The 17,864-nt window shown below is 46.2% G+C and overlaps 2 protein-coding genes across 2 annotated transcripts; one reads left to right on the top strand and one right to left on the bottom strand.

Moving 5' to 3' along the window:
* The first annotated feature begins 1,172 nt into the window (after nt 1-1,172).
* On the top strand, nt 1,173-2,686 carry LOC126561200 (peptidyl-alpha-hydroxyglycine alpha-amidating lyase 1). Its single transcript, XM_050217146.1, has 2 exons — nt 1,173-1,341; nt 1,419-2,686. Exons 1-2 carry the CDS (start codon nt 1,173-1,175, stop codon nt 2,684-2,686), a joined length of 1,437 nt encoding a protein of 478 aa, XP_050073103.1.
* A 294-nt stretch (nt 2,687-2,980) lies between these two features.
* Nucleotides 2,981-7,744, bottom strand: LOC126561201 (methyltransferase-like protein 25B). Its single transcript, XM_050217147.1, has 5 exons — nt 7,644-7,744; nt 4,465-4,597; nt 3,951-4,402; nt 3,123-3,889; nt 2,981-3,057 (listed from the first exon to the last, which is right to left on the bottom strand). Exons 1-5 carry the CDS (start codon nt 7,742-7,744, stop codon nt 2,981-2,983), a joined length of 1,530 nt encoding a protein of 509 aa, XP_050073104.1.
* Nucleotides 7,745-17,864: the final 10,120 nt, after the last annotated feature.

The raw sequence follows: 17,864 nt of genomic DNA on the forward strand, positions 1-17,864 counted from the left end.
CTTAACGTCTATGTGGTGTGTGCGTGTTTTATGTGATTTAAAGATATTAATGACCAAGTTTTTGATCTATCGATGTATTCTAAATGTTTTTCGCGGATAGACGGTGTGTGTCCCGGTGCCGGCCCGGGGATTGTTTGTGGGATACCGATGGAGACAGGGTTTGCAATAGGAGAAACAAAAAGGTGCAGCAAATCTGGTGGAAAAGCGATAAGCGATTGTGTGGATGTGTGGAACGCAGTGTGATGTTAACAAGTAAGTCGAGCGATAGTCGGAGAAGGGAAGCCCTTTAGACAAAATGTGTTGTCCGCGCTTTATCTATTGTAGTCGTATGCACGTAATCGCTGGGAGAAAAGAATGTTATCGTAATTTATGATTGATGACTTTAACAGAGATAATGATTATTTGATGAATTGATCAATAAAATGCTGTTTGAAATACATTTTTATCAATGGTCTATTTTTACGCGCAGTGAAGATTTGTTTTTGAATCCGATCGATGGAAAGAAATCGCATGAAATGTTTAAATCCACATACATTGGTAGTCGAGGCACCAGAAAAACAGAATTTAAATGACCTTCGATAGGGAAAAGATCACAGATCAAGTTTTTGCATGCAAGATCAGAGTTGATCGATATTTGAAGGTCAATAAAAAAACCTCTCGCAGTTCTACGATCACGTTGTGAAGTTGCTAACTCAACGCTATAAACGTCGAACGGTAAAAAATTCTCATTAGCTGGCGAACGGAGAGACGAACTGTGGGAGAAGAAAGAAATCACATTTCTTACGATGCTGTTGATGCTGTGTTCGCAGTTTTCACCTGCTGATCGATACTAGCAGAACAGTTGTGTAAACAGTAATGACGTCCAACCGATCGAGAACTTGAACCGTTCGTTTAGTTTGAAAATGCTAGGATACTGCGTGAAAAAAGCAGCCGGTTCTTCGCGGTGGTGTAAGGTCACACGGCTTTGATGGCAATTATTCGGTGATACGTGCACGTATCCATGACGACAAGAAGTGGAAGTGCTGTTCGATTTGTTGTTTTTTCTTATCAAAATCAGTGTAGTTGGATGCGTGCGATTCGTCATCCGATAAGGGCTTTTTTGTGCGATTTTTTCTTTAGTTTCGGTAGATTACGGCCTCTCCAGTAGTAGTAGCGTGGTAAACGGTTGAATAATGTACACGAAGCTGTGCAAAAACCTTTTCAATTCGCAATTCGGAGCTCTGTTTTTGGGTGATTTGTGGATTATTTTAGCGATTTTAACGCACACTGTTGTTGAAGGGCGGCCGCAAGCAGCACAGAATAACGGGAACAGTTCCATCGCTCCACGGTTCGGTGCTCATGGTAACGATCATAATTGCTCGCCAGGTGTTGCTGCTATGATTATTTCTCTAATGCAATTCTTCTTGTAATTCCAACAGAATATGCGTACGTGTCTAGTTGGCCGATTGTGGATCGTAAGCTAGGTTCGGTGTCGGCCGTGGCTATTGATGATGCCGGTAATGTGGTCATATTTCATCGTGGATCACACGTGTGGAATTTAGAATCTTTCGATACAAAAGACGTGTATCAAGAGGCAGCTGGTGGTCCAATACCGCAGCATACCGTGCTAAAGTATGCCCACGATACGGGCACATTACTGCAGGAATGGGGTTCAAACCTGTTCTACATGCCGCACGGATTGACGATCGATCACGAACAGCACTACTGGCTAACAGATGTGGCACTGCATCAGGTGTTCAAATTTGACTTAAACCACTCAACGACCGAGCCCGTGCTAACTCTCGGAACACGTTTCGAACCGGGCAACGATATATACCACTACTGCAAGCCAACAGCCGTTGCGGTGCTAAAGAGTGGAGAATTTTTCGTTGCTGATGGCTACTGCAATGGTCGCATCGTGAAGTACACATCGGAAGGTGTTCCAATTTTATCCTGGGGACGTAATTCTTTCGTACTGACGCGCACCTTCAACCTGGCTGCTGGACCAGTCCCGGTGAATTATTTTGCCGTACCACATGCACTAACTGTCGTACCGGATCGGAATCTGCTGTGTGTGGCCGACCGGGAGCAGGGCCGTGTGCAGTGTTTCCACACTGGGAATGGGACGTTCCATTCGCAGTACAGCAGTCCCGACATGGGGAGTCGATTGTTTAGCGTGAAGTACATTTCATCCGACGGTGGATTGTTGTATATCATCAATGGACCGGAACTACAGTTGGCGTTCGGTTCTGCGGTAGCAGTTGGTGGATACATTCTAGAGATGGACAGTGGAAAAGTAATTAACCGCTTTCAGCCGAATAATACGCGCCGTGCTTTCAGCAATCCACACGAACTGGCCGTACTGGACGATGGATCGGAGGTGTACGTTGCGGAGTTAGATCCACAGATGGTGCACAAGTTCCGGCTAGTCTCACCACCACGATCATCGACCACAACTAAACTATCGACCACCGTTCGTAATGAAGGTGAGAATACGACCAACGGCCACTACTATGCCAGTGGCCAGTCGGGGATGAGCAGTGGGTTGACCGCTGGTTCGATTGGAATATTTTCCATTGTTAGCACACTGATCGTGACCAGCCTGCTGGTGATACTGATGGCGCGCGTAATTTGCTTCCGACAAGGGCAAGGAACTTCCCGAACGGATGAAGTTCCGCTACGAAACATGGCCGTTGATGAGGGATAGGAGACAACCCCAACGTTCCTCGAACAGCTTCACCAGAATTAAATTCCCTTTCCGCGGTAGCAATACTTACAGCACACGATCTGTGATCTCTAGTGGATGGACCTGACGGACGGTGGACTTCAGTTAGACATGAGGACTACGACTATGTCCTATTTGACGAGCAGAAAATCAGCTTTGACGCTTTGTGCAGCTTCCTAATTCCATTGTATTTAATATTGATAACAGTTGTTTATTTAAACGTAACACATGGACGAGTTTTGTCTTTAACAGGCTACTTGAGTAAAGAGTGTTCCGTCATTTATACGCCGTGATGACATGATTCCGTGGGGAAAGATATGGATCAAACAGGACGTCTATGCGAGCATGAGCACCTGATTAAAAGGGAAAGAATTAGCATAAAAACTTCCAGATACGGATGGAGCGCTTCTGCGGTTACCTTTTTCCAGTAGAAACAGTAAACGATCGTACAGTACGATTGTTTCTATGAGCGGTGCAAACATCAGTCTTAGTGTGTAAAACTTTACAACCTCTTCCCAACGGGCAAGGTTCTGTTGCGTCTCCTCTGCTTGTATCGCTTCCTTCGGTATAACGATCCCTAACCCATCAGTCGCTCGCTGGCAGTATTCGTCGAAGCTCGTCTCCGTTGCCTTTATGCCACCTTTCAGTCCGGAATGTTTCAAGTCAGGCCGCAAACGGACGATAATGCTTTCGATGGCAGCTCGGTACGCGTGTACTTTGAGCTCTCGATAGTCGACTTTTAATTTGTCCCGATACTGCTCGATCGCGTGGCAAGCAATTTCGCGAGCTTCGTAGCTTAGTGTGAGTTTGGCCGTGCGACAAAAGTCACTTAGCGGGAAACCATACTCATGGAACGAGCCGTTTGTCGTTGAATTTTCGCAGGAAAGCTTCATGTAACAACAGCATACGAGCTTCACGAAACGACACTCCTGGCAGGCCAGTAACAATCGAAGCAACGAGGGAGCCAAATCTCCACATGGATGGAGACCGATTAGTCCAAAGTTAAAGCCTTCGTTTTGCTGCTCCTTTTCGACGTTAAGCGCATCTCGTAGGAGTTGAACGAAGCTTCCGGGATCAATGTGCTCGAGATTGACTTTCTCGTGCAGGTGAACCGGATGTATGATGGAACCATTTAATGCTGGTTCGAGCTTCACTAACCGTCGCCATAGCTCAGTGTCTTTTTGTCTGGTGAGAAGAATACACATTATTACAGAATTCTCAGCAGGATTCCCTGATGTACACACACCTTGCCACCTTAACGAACGATCCGTTCTGCTCGAGGCAACAAACACGAAACCCGTATCCGTAGGCAAGCGTACGAGCCAAATTTCCCTGCCCCGAACCGATGTCGACCAGCGTGCTGCCAATGTTTTCGATCGATTCTCGGGAGCAATCGTTTGCGAATTCTTCAATTTCATGTCGCTTTTTCAATTTAACCGATTTTTTAAACAAACCAGAATGTTTGTGATATACATAGCTGGTGGGTTTCGTATGAGATTTCACTGCTGGTTTGGTTCTGGTGTGCACCAAACGCCAAAAAAGCGATCGTAAGGCTAACACCGATAAAGGCCACACATTTGCTTCGCTTTTTCTTCCTTCAAAGAAGAGTAGTTCCGGAAGCTGTTGGATTGGGATGGTGGCGAAGCAGCGTATCCAACTAGGCGGTAAATTGTTCCAGTGGTTTTGGTCAAAAAAATCCTACAATCGATAGCGAGATTTAGGAAAAAAAGGCACACAAAAAATAGAAAAGCAGCTATTACCACAATGTACGCATCGATGAGCGTTTTGTAGAGATGTACAATTTTGCTAGACTCGTTTATTTTGTGCCGCAATTCCACCTGCATGCGTAAGCACTCTTCCATTGCTTTGTTATCAGAAAGACGAATGTAGTCTCTAAGACTCAAAGCCTCTATAAATAAACGAAAAAAAAATTGCTTTGTTATGCTTCTTTTGCCGACGTTGTTTACAGAATTATGCTGAATAGCGAGCAAGCATGGTGCTGTCATTATTCGCGCTCAAACGTCAAGCTTGTTGGTTTGATTTAATTTCACGGTTTTGGATCTTGGCTTGGTGTTTTCGCGAGTGGAAAATTTTGTAAATGAATAAAATGGTGAAAGACTCGAGAAGGTTCCGCCTAAATATATATTATGTACAGCACTGTGAATTGTACATTTTTATGCACGAAAATGGTTCGATAAAAACTTAATGCAATTTTGCTTAAAATGGTTTCTAGACACCAACTAGAACATGAAGCATTTTCAGAAGGAAATAGTCCTCCAAAATGTTTGGAAAGAATTCCGATCATCTAAGCCCAGAACACAGCTTCCTTTGAATATGTTTCAAGGGTTAAATGCTACATAGCGACCGTGATAATCGACCGTCGGCCGACCGAGGATGAGTAGTAAAATCCTGAGAATAAAACTAGAATTCGTGAGGGAAGAAAATTGGTTTCAGTTTAAATTTTAGCAACATTTTCTACTAACATATCCAACCATTTTTGACTACACTGAAATCACGCTGTGCCTCCTTGGCGACATGTGCTGCGCTTTGCATACATATAGGCGTTTTTCACACAGTGACGAACAAATTTCGCCATGGAAAGGGGGACTTCGGGCGTTTTTTTTGCTCGTTCTCCTGAAGTGTTGAAATGAAAAAAAAAAAAGTTCAACGATTTGCGATCGTTCGTTAGCTCCATTTTCCACCAGTTTTGTGGCAGCAAAAAGTGCGCTATGTGGAAAGAGGGCCATAGAAAAAAGTAATGTTGTGACAGCGGGCTTCTGACAGCAACTCGAGTACGTCAAAATGCTGCGCGCATGCCAGTACCTTGCCTCCAACGACGGAAGGAAAATTCCAGCACATTGCCTTGCGAAGAAGAAACTAAATAAATTACGCAAAATTTCAACCGATCGACCGTTCGTAGCAGTCGCGACCGTTAAATCGCGCATGCACACAAAACGCTACCAGAGCGTGGGTGTCTCGCTTTGAAGGAGCCCGGAAAAAGAGGCACACACACATACACAAACGGCCAGATTGCCCACTTGGGATATTCCAACAGTTGAAGCTGCGTGTCCCTATCCATCAGCTGATACAGGTTGACAGTGGAACAATGTGGTGAGGTTTTGTTTATGTGCGGGGTATGAGAATGTGATCAGAAATTGCGTGTAGCGAAGCGGCGGCCACTTCGATACATCGGATGCATCGAGCTATGCATCATCGTTAGTTAATCCTGCAATTGAGAGAGCTCTTTTCTCTAGACTAGGCAGTACGTCACCCCCGGGTGGGGAGTTGCACTTGACCGTCGGAATAGCGAAGGTGGCATAACAACAAAACAAGTGAACAGCAAAGGGAGAGTGGTGGTAGTGGTGGATTGCGCGTCAAGTGCTGCTGGTCGGGTGTTCGGCCAGGGGTGGTGGTGAGGCAAGAGCATTAGGCGGATTCTTTCCCCCCATGCGAGAGGAAGCCTGCTAAAGGCGCATGGTGGAGGCTCACATTGCCGAAGCAGCACCACCGGGTGTGTTGAGTAAAATTGGCATGAAGTGAGGGGGTGAGGTGTGAGCGTGTTGGCGAACGCGGCGAAGAAGGAAGGAAACAGCTCAAGTGATAATTATTGATAGCGCCGTGGCCCGTGGCGAAGAAGCTGGAAATCGAAAGGGAAAAGAAATGAAACTGTTCGCGCAGATAATTCCCCTTGTGTGAGATGAAAGGGTATTAAACTCTTGGGCGGTGAGAAAGAGAAGCCAGCAAAAGATTGGTTACGTAGTGAGAAGATCGTGTGTGTAGGAAGGGGTGTCGTTGGGGGGATTGCCAGTTTCGGGCACATGTGCGTGCGTGAGGGCAGAGAGTCGTCGTCGTCGTCGACACACATATACACAAATCACACCGATATACGCATCCGTGAGTAAGGAAGAAAAAAAAACGTGAGAAGAACGAAACACGAGAGCGAACGAGGATGCTGCGAAGAATTCGCCAGCGAGGCAACCAATGCTCCACGGCACCAACATCCCCAAGGCAACAAGACAAGTGACAAGAAGCTGGCGGTTGATGCTGTGGGGTTGATCGCGTTTGCTTCGGTGTTGTCGTTCGTACACACAAGGCAGGCCGTGGAGAGACCTTGCCCCACCAGTGTTGTCATAGGGTTCGCCGAGAATTGTTGCCGCAAGTCAGTGGATTGTGTCGTGCATGTTGTTGCGGTTTTGAGAAAAATTGTTCGCGATGCTTGAAGCAAAAATTTCCCGCCTAGCGGTTTAGTTATTTAAAAGGTAAGTTGCAGAAGAGTCGTGAGAGGATACGGCGATTTATAGGAACATAGTCTAGCTAGCGGATAAGTCGTGCTCCAAACGTGTAACCCCGTAGAGTGCGTCGTACATCAACTTCCCTATAAAGACCGGTCCCGCAATAACACGATACAAGCGGCACCATAAATCTCCAACGTGGTAGTTTTCTCTCGACCTGCGCGTTCGTAACCCCCGAAAATGAAATGTCCCTGAGTTTGGTGTGTGTGCATGTGGGTGTACAACAGCAAAGAAGTGAACGGCAAACACATTCTCGAGCTTCTCGAAAAAGTTGTGCTCACACATAGAGTCCGGTTTTTGCAGAAAATTCCACGCCAAGGCGCGGGAAATCCTCGCCCGAAACATCTGATAGCTTTCCCCCATCATCGCGTCACACAGCCCGGATGAAAGTGTTCCAAATTGCTGAACCAGACACACACGGGCCCGTGCGGCATTGCGCGGCAGGAAAAAAAATGGAAAACAATATTTGCATACTTGTTGCTTCTCGCCAGGCATCGTTTGCTGCGATAAGACGAGATGTCCGTCACGAGATGATGGTGAGACGGCACTCGCCACGCTCGTTCATCTCACTTCTCACCTGCCCTGGCCTTTTGTACCCAGGCTCCTTTCCCTTTTCTCAATTTTCCTTCGCTTCGGTGCCCTTCTACCTTCCGCTCATGTAACATCCTTCCTCCTTCTCCCGTCCCCGCGTGTGACACATCCTTCCAGTCGATTTTTCGTTGTGTTGCCACAACCGTACAACCCTCATGGTGTAGTTTGGCCATTATTAACAGTTACTTTCTGCAGCTACCAATGCGATCCGACATGACATCGACCCGTTACGGTGGCGGGCTATGAAGCCAAACGAGCTTCAAATGGACACACACACATACACGCAGCAGCAGCAGCAGGCGCGCGCGCGGGCTCTAACGTCACAACCTGCTCAATACCCACCTCCCCTTCCCACCTCTTCTTCACCTTCTGCTTCCACATGGTCACCATGGTGAACGAATTTCAAGGCCGTTGCGATGTGATGTTTTCCTTCCTCTCTTTCCCACCCCACCCCACACAGCTGTCATGTGCTTTGAGGGTGGTGGTTTGGGTGGTCGGAAAACTGCTCCACTAGTGGAGGAGGGGGAGGAAGAGTCATGTGATCATCCTTAGCTGAGTCGTCGTTCGTTTAGAGAAGCCCTATTTTGAAAAAGAGGCTCTTCTGCGTGACGAGGGGAGCTCTAATTTATTCACATAGTTTTTCCGGGTTCGAACCTTTTCTGCTCTCGTCTTTGGGCGAAGTTTCACGTTTGGAATCTGGAAAAAGTGGTGTTTATCTGAAGGGAATCAAACCGAATTTTGTATTATATCATTCTGGCTGTTGCTGCTCACTACATGCAAATAATTATACATGATTAATGATAAAATTTGCATGTTTGGCCCATGATTAGGATTCCTTTCGCTTGTAACGATAATGTTTAGAATGCGTGGAACATGCGTGTAGCATGTGGGGGGAAACTGTTTTCCACTCGGTGATGATGAACTTAACGTAAAATGATGATGATCTTAACTTTCTTACGAAATATCATTCCTTTCCATGTATGAGATGTGGATGAAAATTCGTTCAGGAATCTGCTTCTTGTGCATCCAATAACTTGTAAAAGGGCGAAAGAATGTCTTACGTCTACGTATCACTTGCACTTGCCCTTTGGTGATGACTTTCCCTCACAAAAGCCATTGTATGATACATGTGTTTGTGTCCGTGCCGATAATGTATTGCCCACTGGATAGCGCAAAGGTTGATAGGTTGCTTCGAACCACTTCCTCTTCTTCCTCCTCATCGCCTATCTTTTCTTAGCCCTCGCCTTCTTCTGAGCAACAAATCAGAAGGACGCTAGTACAAGATTAAAAGGTGCTCGATAGGATGGATATTCATTTGCTACATCGCTTCCAACGCTCTACGCAAGGAGGTCGCGATGCCGCGGTTCACCCGATAGTCGAAAGATCTCAAAGACTATGCAAGTCGTTGTCTTGTCGTTTGCCCTTGCTCTTGCCGTATGCGTGAACCAGTTTCAGATTTGATCGAAGCTCTCGAGTCCGAAGACTGGTTTCCCTTCTTCAGCAATTCTGGTTCGATCGTTGGAGGCCCGACGCTTGTCTTCAAAAACGATTTCTTGCGCGGAATGACCTGCCATTCTTTATCGGTGGAGGAAGGACTTGATACCCGTGTCGGAAGTGGAGAGGAGTGCAAATTATTCAACCATTTTCGCCTTTCTCTCCCTCTATCCTTCTTCCACACCGTCTCTTGTTCTTAGTGAACGATCATGGAGGGATTGCTCATTACAGTGCAATCGCGAGCTGGATATCGCGAAGTATGAAGAAGCTTAGAATGGAAGCCCTCACCGGCGTACGCACTCGGCTAATGATCGATGATGGATAGGACAGGTTCAAACGTTGCCCGGCGAACTTCTCTGTCTAGGGGAAGCAATTCTTCAAAGCAGAGGACGATCCCGATTTTCCAGTTCTCGTCCACAAATGAGCAAAAGTGCAGAATCATGAACGCTGGTTATGCTGGACGTCTTGGTTAAGCTGGGAGCTTCTTCGCTTTTTGACACTCTTGATTACTTGCTATCGAAGTTGAAGGAAGTTTTAATACGTTTCGGTACACAGTGACCATGTGCATTCTAAAGCGAGAATTGTAGTCAGGTTTTTGGTTGAGTTTGTGCACCTCAAATCCGATATCAGTCGGAAGGGATACTGATGAAAATAAAATCATAAGAACTCTTTGGCAAGAGAACAGACTCAAGTTTGCTGTGAAACTACCGTACACAATCCTCTTCAACAACCATCCCTAAAACGTTCCAGCCTAGGATATGCAAAGACGTTTGTTGCAAAAAATACTTTTCGAAACTGATAAAAATCTTATTTTTCCCTATTTTTTATTGTCGCTGATAAGGACGTCATTTTACCCACTTTCGCCGTCGTTGTTGTCAGGGAGTTGTTGCGGTCTCTCTCGCCACGCGTCACGCCGGAGATGAAAGATAAAAAACTAGGCGTAGAAGGACATGAAGAAAAGCGGAGAAATTGCAAGGTTTTTTTTTGTCCAATTTAATACATAGATTTAGGAAGATTGCTTTGAAGAAAGTTGAGGCAGTGGGTCGAAGAAAAAATGAATAAACCACGACACCATGGCAAGGAAAAATAATTTATGTTTTTGACACATTTTATTCTAAATAAATGGTGCAATTCACCTGCGTCACAGAAAAGAGATTGTATTTTTTTCGTTGTACAATCGAAGAGACACGTAAAATTGTTCCCTTTTGAGTGTTTCGAGTTCCTGTGTATATGCATCTTTTCCAGCCCGTTCTTGTGCCACAAAACCTCTTGCATAAGACGGAGTGAGTTGTTTCCTTTTTTTTTTTTTAATTTATGTTTGTAAATTTTGTAGTACAACAACTCCTTTGGCAACTTTTACTCTTTTCAATGTGCCACGATGAAGTGGGAAAAGAAGAAATATTGGATACATTTTAACAGTGGTTTGCCGTGCCTACTTCTTTCCAAAGCTGCTCGTGACCCTTCTCTGCGAGTGCCAAAAAATTGGGAAACTAGGCACCTGGCAGAGGCAGTCGAGCTACATCCAACGCAGCAGCAGCTAGTGGCGCATGTTACGACACACGCATCAAACAACCTATTCCCACTAAACCAGCCTGTCGAAGGAAGGTTTCACGTTGTAAAACCTCAAGCCCAAAAAATGTCTACTCTCGTCTCCCAGGCTAAGAAGAAACGTATGAGCACTGATTACCGTTTGCCCTGAAGAGGATTTCGCTACGCAACGCGGTCGATGGGGCCCATGGATTAACATATTGCGTGCTTTTAATGGTGTGGCGATGCTGTGCCCCCGCGAATGGGAAAGCGAAGCGTCTCCAATCCTATTAGCGAAAACAAAAACAAAACAAAAAAGCCAAAACATCACAAAATCGCGGCCATCAGCACACACAAACACAACACACACGCACGTACGGGTCGTCCAAATCGGCCCCCGAAAAAATTCGCATCGTGTGCTGCTGCACTCTTGGATGCTGTTGTCTAGATAAAACCTGTCCCCGCAAAAGGTTGTGCGCTTCACCGCATGGACATGGTTTACTTTCACGTCCTTTCGAAAATTTTGATTTTGAGCCGATTTTGTGTGTACCCAACTGCCGGTGCCCGCCTGGGGTTCTTTTTGCTTTTCTGGACACGATCGTGGTTAGGTAAAAGTGAAATTGAATTGATCCACTCGGAGGTTCTCGTCGTCGAAAAAGTCGTTTCCTTGTCTGATGGCGTATCCCGCCTTCCTGGTCCTTTTTTGGGAAAGGTTGGAAACTGGAAAACGACCAATCCTGCGCAAGACCTTCGAGATTGGTCTCCAAACGGAAAACTAGTAACACCAGTCACCAGATCTTGGTCTGTGCGTTAATAACAATGCTTTCGCGCCAGCCACCACTAGGGTGATCTCGTCTAGAACATTGGATGAATGTCTTCGGTATGTTCGAGTGGTGGGCTGTCTCGTCTATCTCATCCTTACCCCACCGGACGGGCCCGTGTCGGTATCGCGAGATCTGTTTTATCCCCCGGAGCGATGCCAGGGCCAAACGTCGTGGACGGCAGCGGTATCGTATATCAAATTCACCAGAACGTAAGTGCTCCCTTAGTGAGATACAATTTTTGTTGTTGTTTACCGGAGTTTGTCTATGTGAGGAGGGAGAGAATAGGGAGGAACTGAGGTGAGGTTAAGAGGAGCAAATAAGAAACATGTATGAGATGCGCCAGTCCTAGGGCTGTTGAGCTGTTGTTTTCTTTTGAACACTCTTGATGTGACAAATTACAGGTTCATCATCATTACAGGCTCATTATGCTCGGAACAGTTGCGATTTCTTTGATTAATGTTGGTCCATTTGTATGTGTAGAAGCATGATTTTTGTCATATAGCTTTTTAGAATGTGTGATAAATATTGCCCACAGGCTTCAATAGTTATCACGTGACGTACCTTCATAGAGACGATCTTCATAGTGTCCTCAAAAGAATTCCAACGTTGGTTCAACTTTTTGAACCTTTCCTTCGATATCAAGCTATTAAGTCACTGCTACGAAACCGGAGGCGACTGGAACCTGATTCGATAGTGGTCGAGAAATGTCAAAAAAAAGAAACGCATTTGGCTCCACCACGACCACGAAATCCCTGGTGATCGTTTACGCGTTGTTTACGTTGCGTGCGGAACCATACTTCTGATTCTGAGCACATCACCCCAACACTCACTACTGTGTGTGAGATGGCGTAGGACGCACGTAAAGAGCCTCCTCAGTCTTTGGGGGTGAGTCGGAGGAGTTTCTTCGATGGGGGGTAAGTTTGGGACGGTTGTAGAGATTGGAACGTGTCGCTATGACATCATTGATTTGTTCGAGCTGCTGGTGCAAAGGAGGAAGCAGAAAAAGCAAGCCGGTTCACATCGATCGAGCTACAGAGCGAATGCGTGAGAGCGATCGAGAGAAAAACGCGATCGCGACCGTTGCGCCTTCCTGGTCGTGTCGAGTTTTGTTCGCGCACGCGTTGCTAATCTTGCAAAGGGTGCTGTAGCTGGTGTAGTGTAAATGTGTTCCCTCCATACACCAACAATCCGGACGTATAGCTGTGCTTGTGTTGCAGTGAGATTAGTAATTGCGAATGGTGAGCTTTGGGTGAGGCTGAGATCACAGTCGTGAGTTGTGAGAATGGTGCGAGATATCAATGAAGCATCAATGAAATTCGATTAAAACAACTTGAACGTATTCGCGATGTTGCTCCTCCTATTGATCTGGGCGCGAGGAGTTTGGTGAGCGGAAGAAGAACAAACTCAAGCATCGTCTTATGCTTCACCAACACCCGTAGAACCTCGGTCGCGTGTGTATGTGTAGCAGTACGCACGCGCAATAAGATGGTAAGACACATTCGGCGCCACTCTCCTAATCTCAAGACTCTAGATGTTGGCGTGTGAAGGGAGGGTGGTCAACACAGCACAACACAAGACAGGCACAGATCGAGAGCATGGTATGGTTGCGTTTGTATCGGTCATTTTTTATCTGCTCTGCTCCTCACACTTCACCACCCTTCCCTCACCACAGACTCCTGTGTCCAGCCGCCTCACGTCATAAGATGCGGTTCCATCTGGTTTCGGCGCCCATCGGAGAGCTGTGTCCATCATCTGTTTGCGCACCGGAGTCAATGCAAAGCTGCGCTCGTTAGCTATGATGATGAAGCGCTACTTCGGAGGGGTTTTTTTGCTTGCTTGCTCGCGCGGACGATCCTCGGAAAAATCTGACTGACTGTTTGATGTCTCGCGTGGATAATTGAGCAAACTTTTATTTATCATGCCATACGATAACTTGACGCGTAGAGTGTGTGCGAAGAGTGTTGTAGGGAGTGGAAGCGACAGGCCCTGCAATAATCAGGAATTGGAAGAACATTATCGCACGAGAGCGAAACGCACAACACTTGTGAGGCTTTGTTTTTTTGGTGGTAGCAAAATTGATGAGGATGATTGAGCTAAGCGTTGAGTTTGTTGGGTTATGTGCCAGTGCCAGTGCGAGTACGATTGCATAGATCTGACATAAGCATTTGCTGTGTCTGCGGTGTCCCGTCGACCTTCCGCCGTATCGGATTACGATGAACGTGTCCGAACGACCGTCAACGGGTTGAATAAAGCTAGCTTTAGAGGATATTTCGGGGAGTGTTTTTTTGCTGCCTGCTTTACAGCTACTGACAACGAAAAAACTGGATATGAAATGATCGTTTTTGGATGACAAAATTGCATCACACATACGCACAAACGCAAACACAATTTGCCAGCAACTCACACGGCGATGATAGTTAAAATTTTTACTCATTTCGGGAAAAAGGTATTCCACACTCACACTGCCTCTGGACGTTAATAGATAACTTGGGCCCACCTCACCACCGGGGACGAGGCGACTGTTAAGCCGCAACATTGTGGGAAAGTAATTATCTGTTGCAAAATTGTAAAACAGGGGCTTTCTGTTTTGTAACGCATAAAAACGGGCCATAAAAATGGATGATTTATCCAACTGTTATTAGAAAAGTGGCCGTGTAGAGAGCTCGCTTTTGTGCTTTTGGAGTGTTGCAGATTTAATGCAGTCAGTCAACTCAAAAAACTGGCAATTATTTAGAATCGACAATGTTTTTCTTAGAATCTTGTTATCGCACGGGTAACACAGATTCATCCTTTCAAGAGTGTTTGTCGTCGATTTTTAACTTCGAATTGAGCAAGAAGGGAATAAATCTTGATCGAATTTTGCTTGTTTCGCTTTGAAGTATTTATTTTTTTTAAATTGTCATCGTCGCCCCTCCGCCGGCCTTCTGATCGGAATACCACCTGCTATTAACAAATTCCCAATTTCCAATTGCAAATCGTTGTACATATCGAGAATACGTGAGCCATGAGCGCTGTCAGGCAGGCAAACAGCAGGGAGGGAGTTGAGAGAGAGAGAGAGAGGGATTGTAATTTGCTAATTGGCCTTTTCGCTGCCAGGTGACGAAAGAAGGGAAAACACGTCTCGAACCATCGATGGGAAAACTTTGATCCACGAGAGAGAGAGAGAGGAGGATGGGGGAGGGGAAGAGGGGTGCTTGTCGGACGGGGACGCGACAACGAAGAAGCAAAGAATCATTACCAAGGTCATTAACGATTACGAGTGATCGAGAATCATCCGGTAGGTTGTGCCTCTTGAACTCCGGGAGTTGAAGTGAGGAGGTTTATCGTTTTCGCATGGCATGATATTGGCTTCCGGGAAAAACAACATCCCCCCCCCTCCCTCCCCCGCCTTTCCGGTCAGGTGGATAGGAGTCTTCTGCCGAGTAGATTAGCCGCCACTCAGAAGCAGTTCTCGCGCACTGCTCGTCGCAACTGAAGCAGATTAAATATAATCACTATTAGCTAGATTGAAACACATCGAATCCATCGTATCGCATCGATGGCACCGCTCATCTTCACGCAGAGTCAGCTCGGATTAACATTTGCCCGTCGGGTGCGAAGCTGCGAAAAGTTGATGAACCGAAATTCGACTCTCCCCCTGTTGTTGGAGAGTACAACAACATTCCTTGCCGCACGGCGAAAGAAGCCACTGGAACCGGTCGAAAAACAGGCCCGAATGACATTCGCCCGATGTCTGCAGGACACCTTCTGCGAATGGTTCTGCGAATGTTATTTTCAGCTGAATGGCCCGGGATGTTACAACCACCCTGTCCGTCCCCCCGTTGGGCGTTAATTTCATCCGGCGGAACGTGGTCCCAACCATCGTCCACCGTCGATGATGCGCGCGAAGGGGCACCGAATTGTTCGAAGAATCCTCGTACAAAAGGTCACAGATTTAATCCACATTGCCGTCGTGGACAGCGGGTGCCAAATGTAACCAAATACCTTATCCTGCAAGGAGTAGCTTATTAGATTTTCACCGGCACAAAGCACATCGCTCTGGGCGCTCTTTTTTCCTTCAAAATTGTTTGAAGTAGACAGATGGTTGTCGTCCGACAGAGTGGCGTGGAAACAATCCCACCTTTACGGGTTTTGTCGTCACGCTGTGGGCATCGGTCGTGTCCAACGGTCAGCATCGCGCGTCCATTCGGTACCTTATCTGTTACCCGGTGCCTAAGTATTGAACTCTCCCGCGCTTATCGTCGCTATGTAGCGGCATTTTATCACTCTGTTCTGGGCTTATCGCAACCCGGGGAGGAAATGAACACGGGAAGCCGTATAAATAAATAATAAATTGTCCCCTGAACCACCGCGCGTCCCAGTAAAACGCGTGTTGCTTTAGAATCGGATGTTCATCGCCTGCCAATATTGTGACAATTTCGGCAAGCTTCGGTCTCCCCGTGTTGGACCTTGATCTCTGTTGGTGACCAAACACTCAAAGATGGCGCTCTGTAAAGCTAGCTTTCTGTAAGTTCTAGCGCTCGAGACGAATAACGGGGAAGATTGTTTTGTTGTGCAAATAGGGGGGGTTGTTGTTTGTTGCAGAAGAAAAAAAAACCCTTTGCTGACCGACGCACGTCGAGATTGGATCCAGATTGATGCGGATACTGTTAAGCTAGTTTCTCTGGGGTCGCACACACAAAATACACACGCAAAAAAGACCCGCGTTACTGAGGAAGCGGCGATATGTGTATCTTATCACACTTCACGACGAATTTTCCGCCAATCGGTCTTCGATCAATCCTCTTTTTTGTTGTTGTTTGGGGTGTTGAATAATCGATGGCGTGTAGCGAAACGTCACCCGGGGTTGTTTGATTGTCGCGGTACATGTTTGACCCTTCCCTGACTACTGCTGCTGCTGCGGCCGACACGTTCGGTGATGTTTGAAGAGCTGTTTTTTGAGCTGTGTTGTCGAACATGAATTGATAGTCAAAAAAGGGGCACAACATTGTGCTGAAGTGAAGTGAGAGCGAGAGACGGGGAAAAAGCATCAACTTTGTTGCCAATTATTATCAGGCGCTTAACATACAAGCAAATATTATGTATTCTATCTCTTCTTAACCAAAATATGGGTTCTAACAGTTGTTATCAGTATGTTGCTGATGACGGTGGTGGACACTCTTCTCTACCCCGAGATTAGCCTTCCGAACTCAGAATCGCAACGTGCTCCGAGGCGTACGAGCTTACCAGGTTTGCTATTGATTGATTCCATGTGTCTTACAGGGTTTAACTTTATTTAGGCAGCATTGAAGCATGTGAAAACTAGTAATTGATAGAAGAAAAATCCTTCTTCTGATAAATGATGATACTTTTACCGAGTAAATTCCCATACAAACAATATTCTTAAATACATCACTGTTCCAGGAGTCCAGATCCATCAGCAAGATTCATTTCTCGATTGAGGGATAGTAGTTTAAAAAGAAAAAAGCCGAAGATAGAAATAAAAAAAAAACCGCGCGAAAAGTCGAGGAAACTTTCTTGCGGGAAGTAAACTCCATCAATTGACTCACAATTGCAGAGTATGGTGCGAGGTGTAGAATCAGAAGAGAAGAAAAGATCGATCAAGTCCACTCTTAGACCAACACCAGCCGACACACATGTGGCCGGTTGTAAAGCACCTGGGTGGAGCGCCGAGAGACGTGTACGGATTTCCGCCCACAGAGAAACCAACCTGCCTTTACACGGCACACACACACACACCTAACGGTAATTGAACTTTGACGCAAGTTTCGCTCCGTCTTCCATTGCGAGTTACTTCGACTTCGCCGGTTCATTGAAAATTTATTTGGGAAAAGTTACTACCCGCTGACGTCACGGCGTACACACGCGCTAGCCAGGATGAGTGCATGAGTCGTCCGAGTCGTCGTCGGTGTGTGGACCGCGCTGCAAAGTGGAGTGCCTGTTTGGCGCTGTTTTGCCATCAAAAGCCTTTCTCCTGAAGGGGTTTTGGGTTTGATGTTTTCCTAGCTCACCTCACCAAACGGTATCTTTCCACGTGTGCATCAGTTGGAGGGAAAGGTCTGTGGGTGAAGAACTAGACGGGACGAAAAGAAATGATCAATGCGCGCAAAATTGGCATGCTGTCTGGTGCGCGTTCATCAGTCTCGACTCCCAAAGATGATGTTAAAAAGAGAGAGAGAGAGAGATGAAAAAACAAGCCTCTTCTTCATCGCAAAAATCCATTCGGCTAATGTGGCGTTGCCCCGAGACTGTTGGCTCATGGGAATAAAATTTCATACACTTTCAGTGTGGAAATTATGTAGCGAGGGGAACAAGCAGCAGAAACGGACGTAGTCGAAAAAAAAGAAACAATTTGCCACCATTATTTGGCATTGATTGTTTGGTTGGATGGAGTTCCGCTGGTTGCGATTGTATGTTTGATCTTCCACGTCT

Source organism: Anopheles maculipalpis, chromosome 3RL (genome assembly GCF_943734695.1).
Source record: "Anopheles maculipalpis chromosome 3RL, idAnoMacuDA_375_x, whole genome shotgun sequence".
In the NCBI taxonomy this organism is placed as follows: domain Eukaryota; kingdom Metazoa; phylum Arthropoda; class Insecta; order Diptera; family Culicidae; genus Anopheles; species Anopheles maculipalpis.

Coding starts and splice junctions, on each gene's coding strand:
- LOC126561201 (XM_050217147.1), bottom strand. CDS start 7,744: ATGAGGGTTGTACGGTTGTGGCAACACAACGAAAAATCGACTGGAAGG. Junction 3,890..3,950: donor TCGTTCGTTAAGGTGGCAAG/GTGTGTGTACAT, acceptor TCTTCTCACCAG/ACAAAAAGACACTGAGCTAT. Junction 3,058..3,122: donor ACTGTTTCTACTGGAAAAAG/GTAACCGCAGAA, acceptor CCTTTTAATCAG/GTGCTCATGCTCGCATAGAC.
- LOC126561200 (XM_050217146.1), top strand. CDS start 1,173: ATGTACACGAAGCTGTGCAAAAACCTTTTCAATTCGCAATTCGGAGCT. Junction 1,342..1,418: donor TCCACGGTTCGGTGCTCATG/GTAACGATCATA, acceptor TAATTCCAACAG/AATATGCGTACGTGTCTAGT.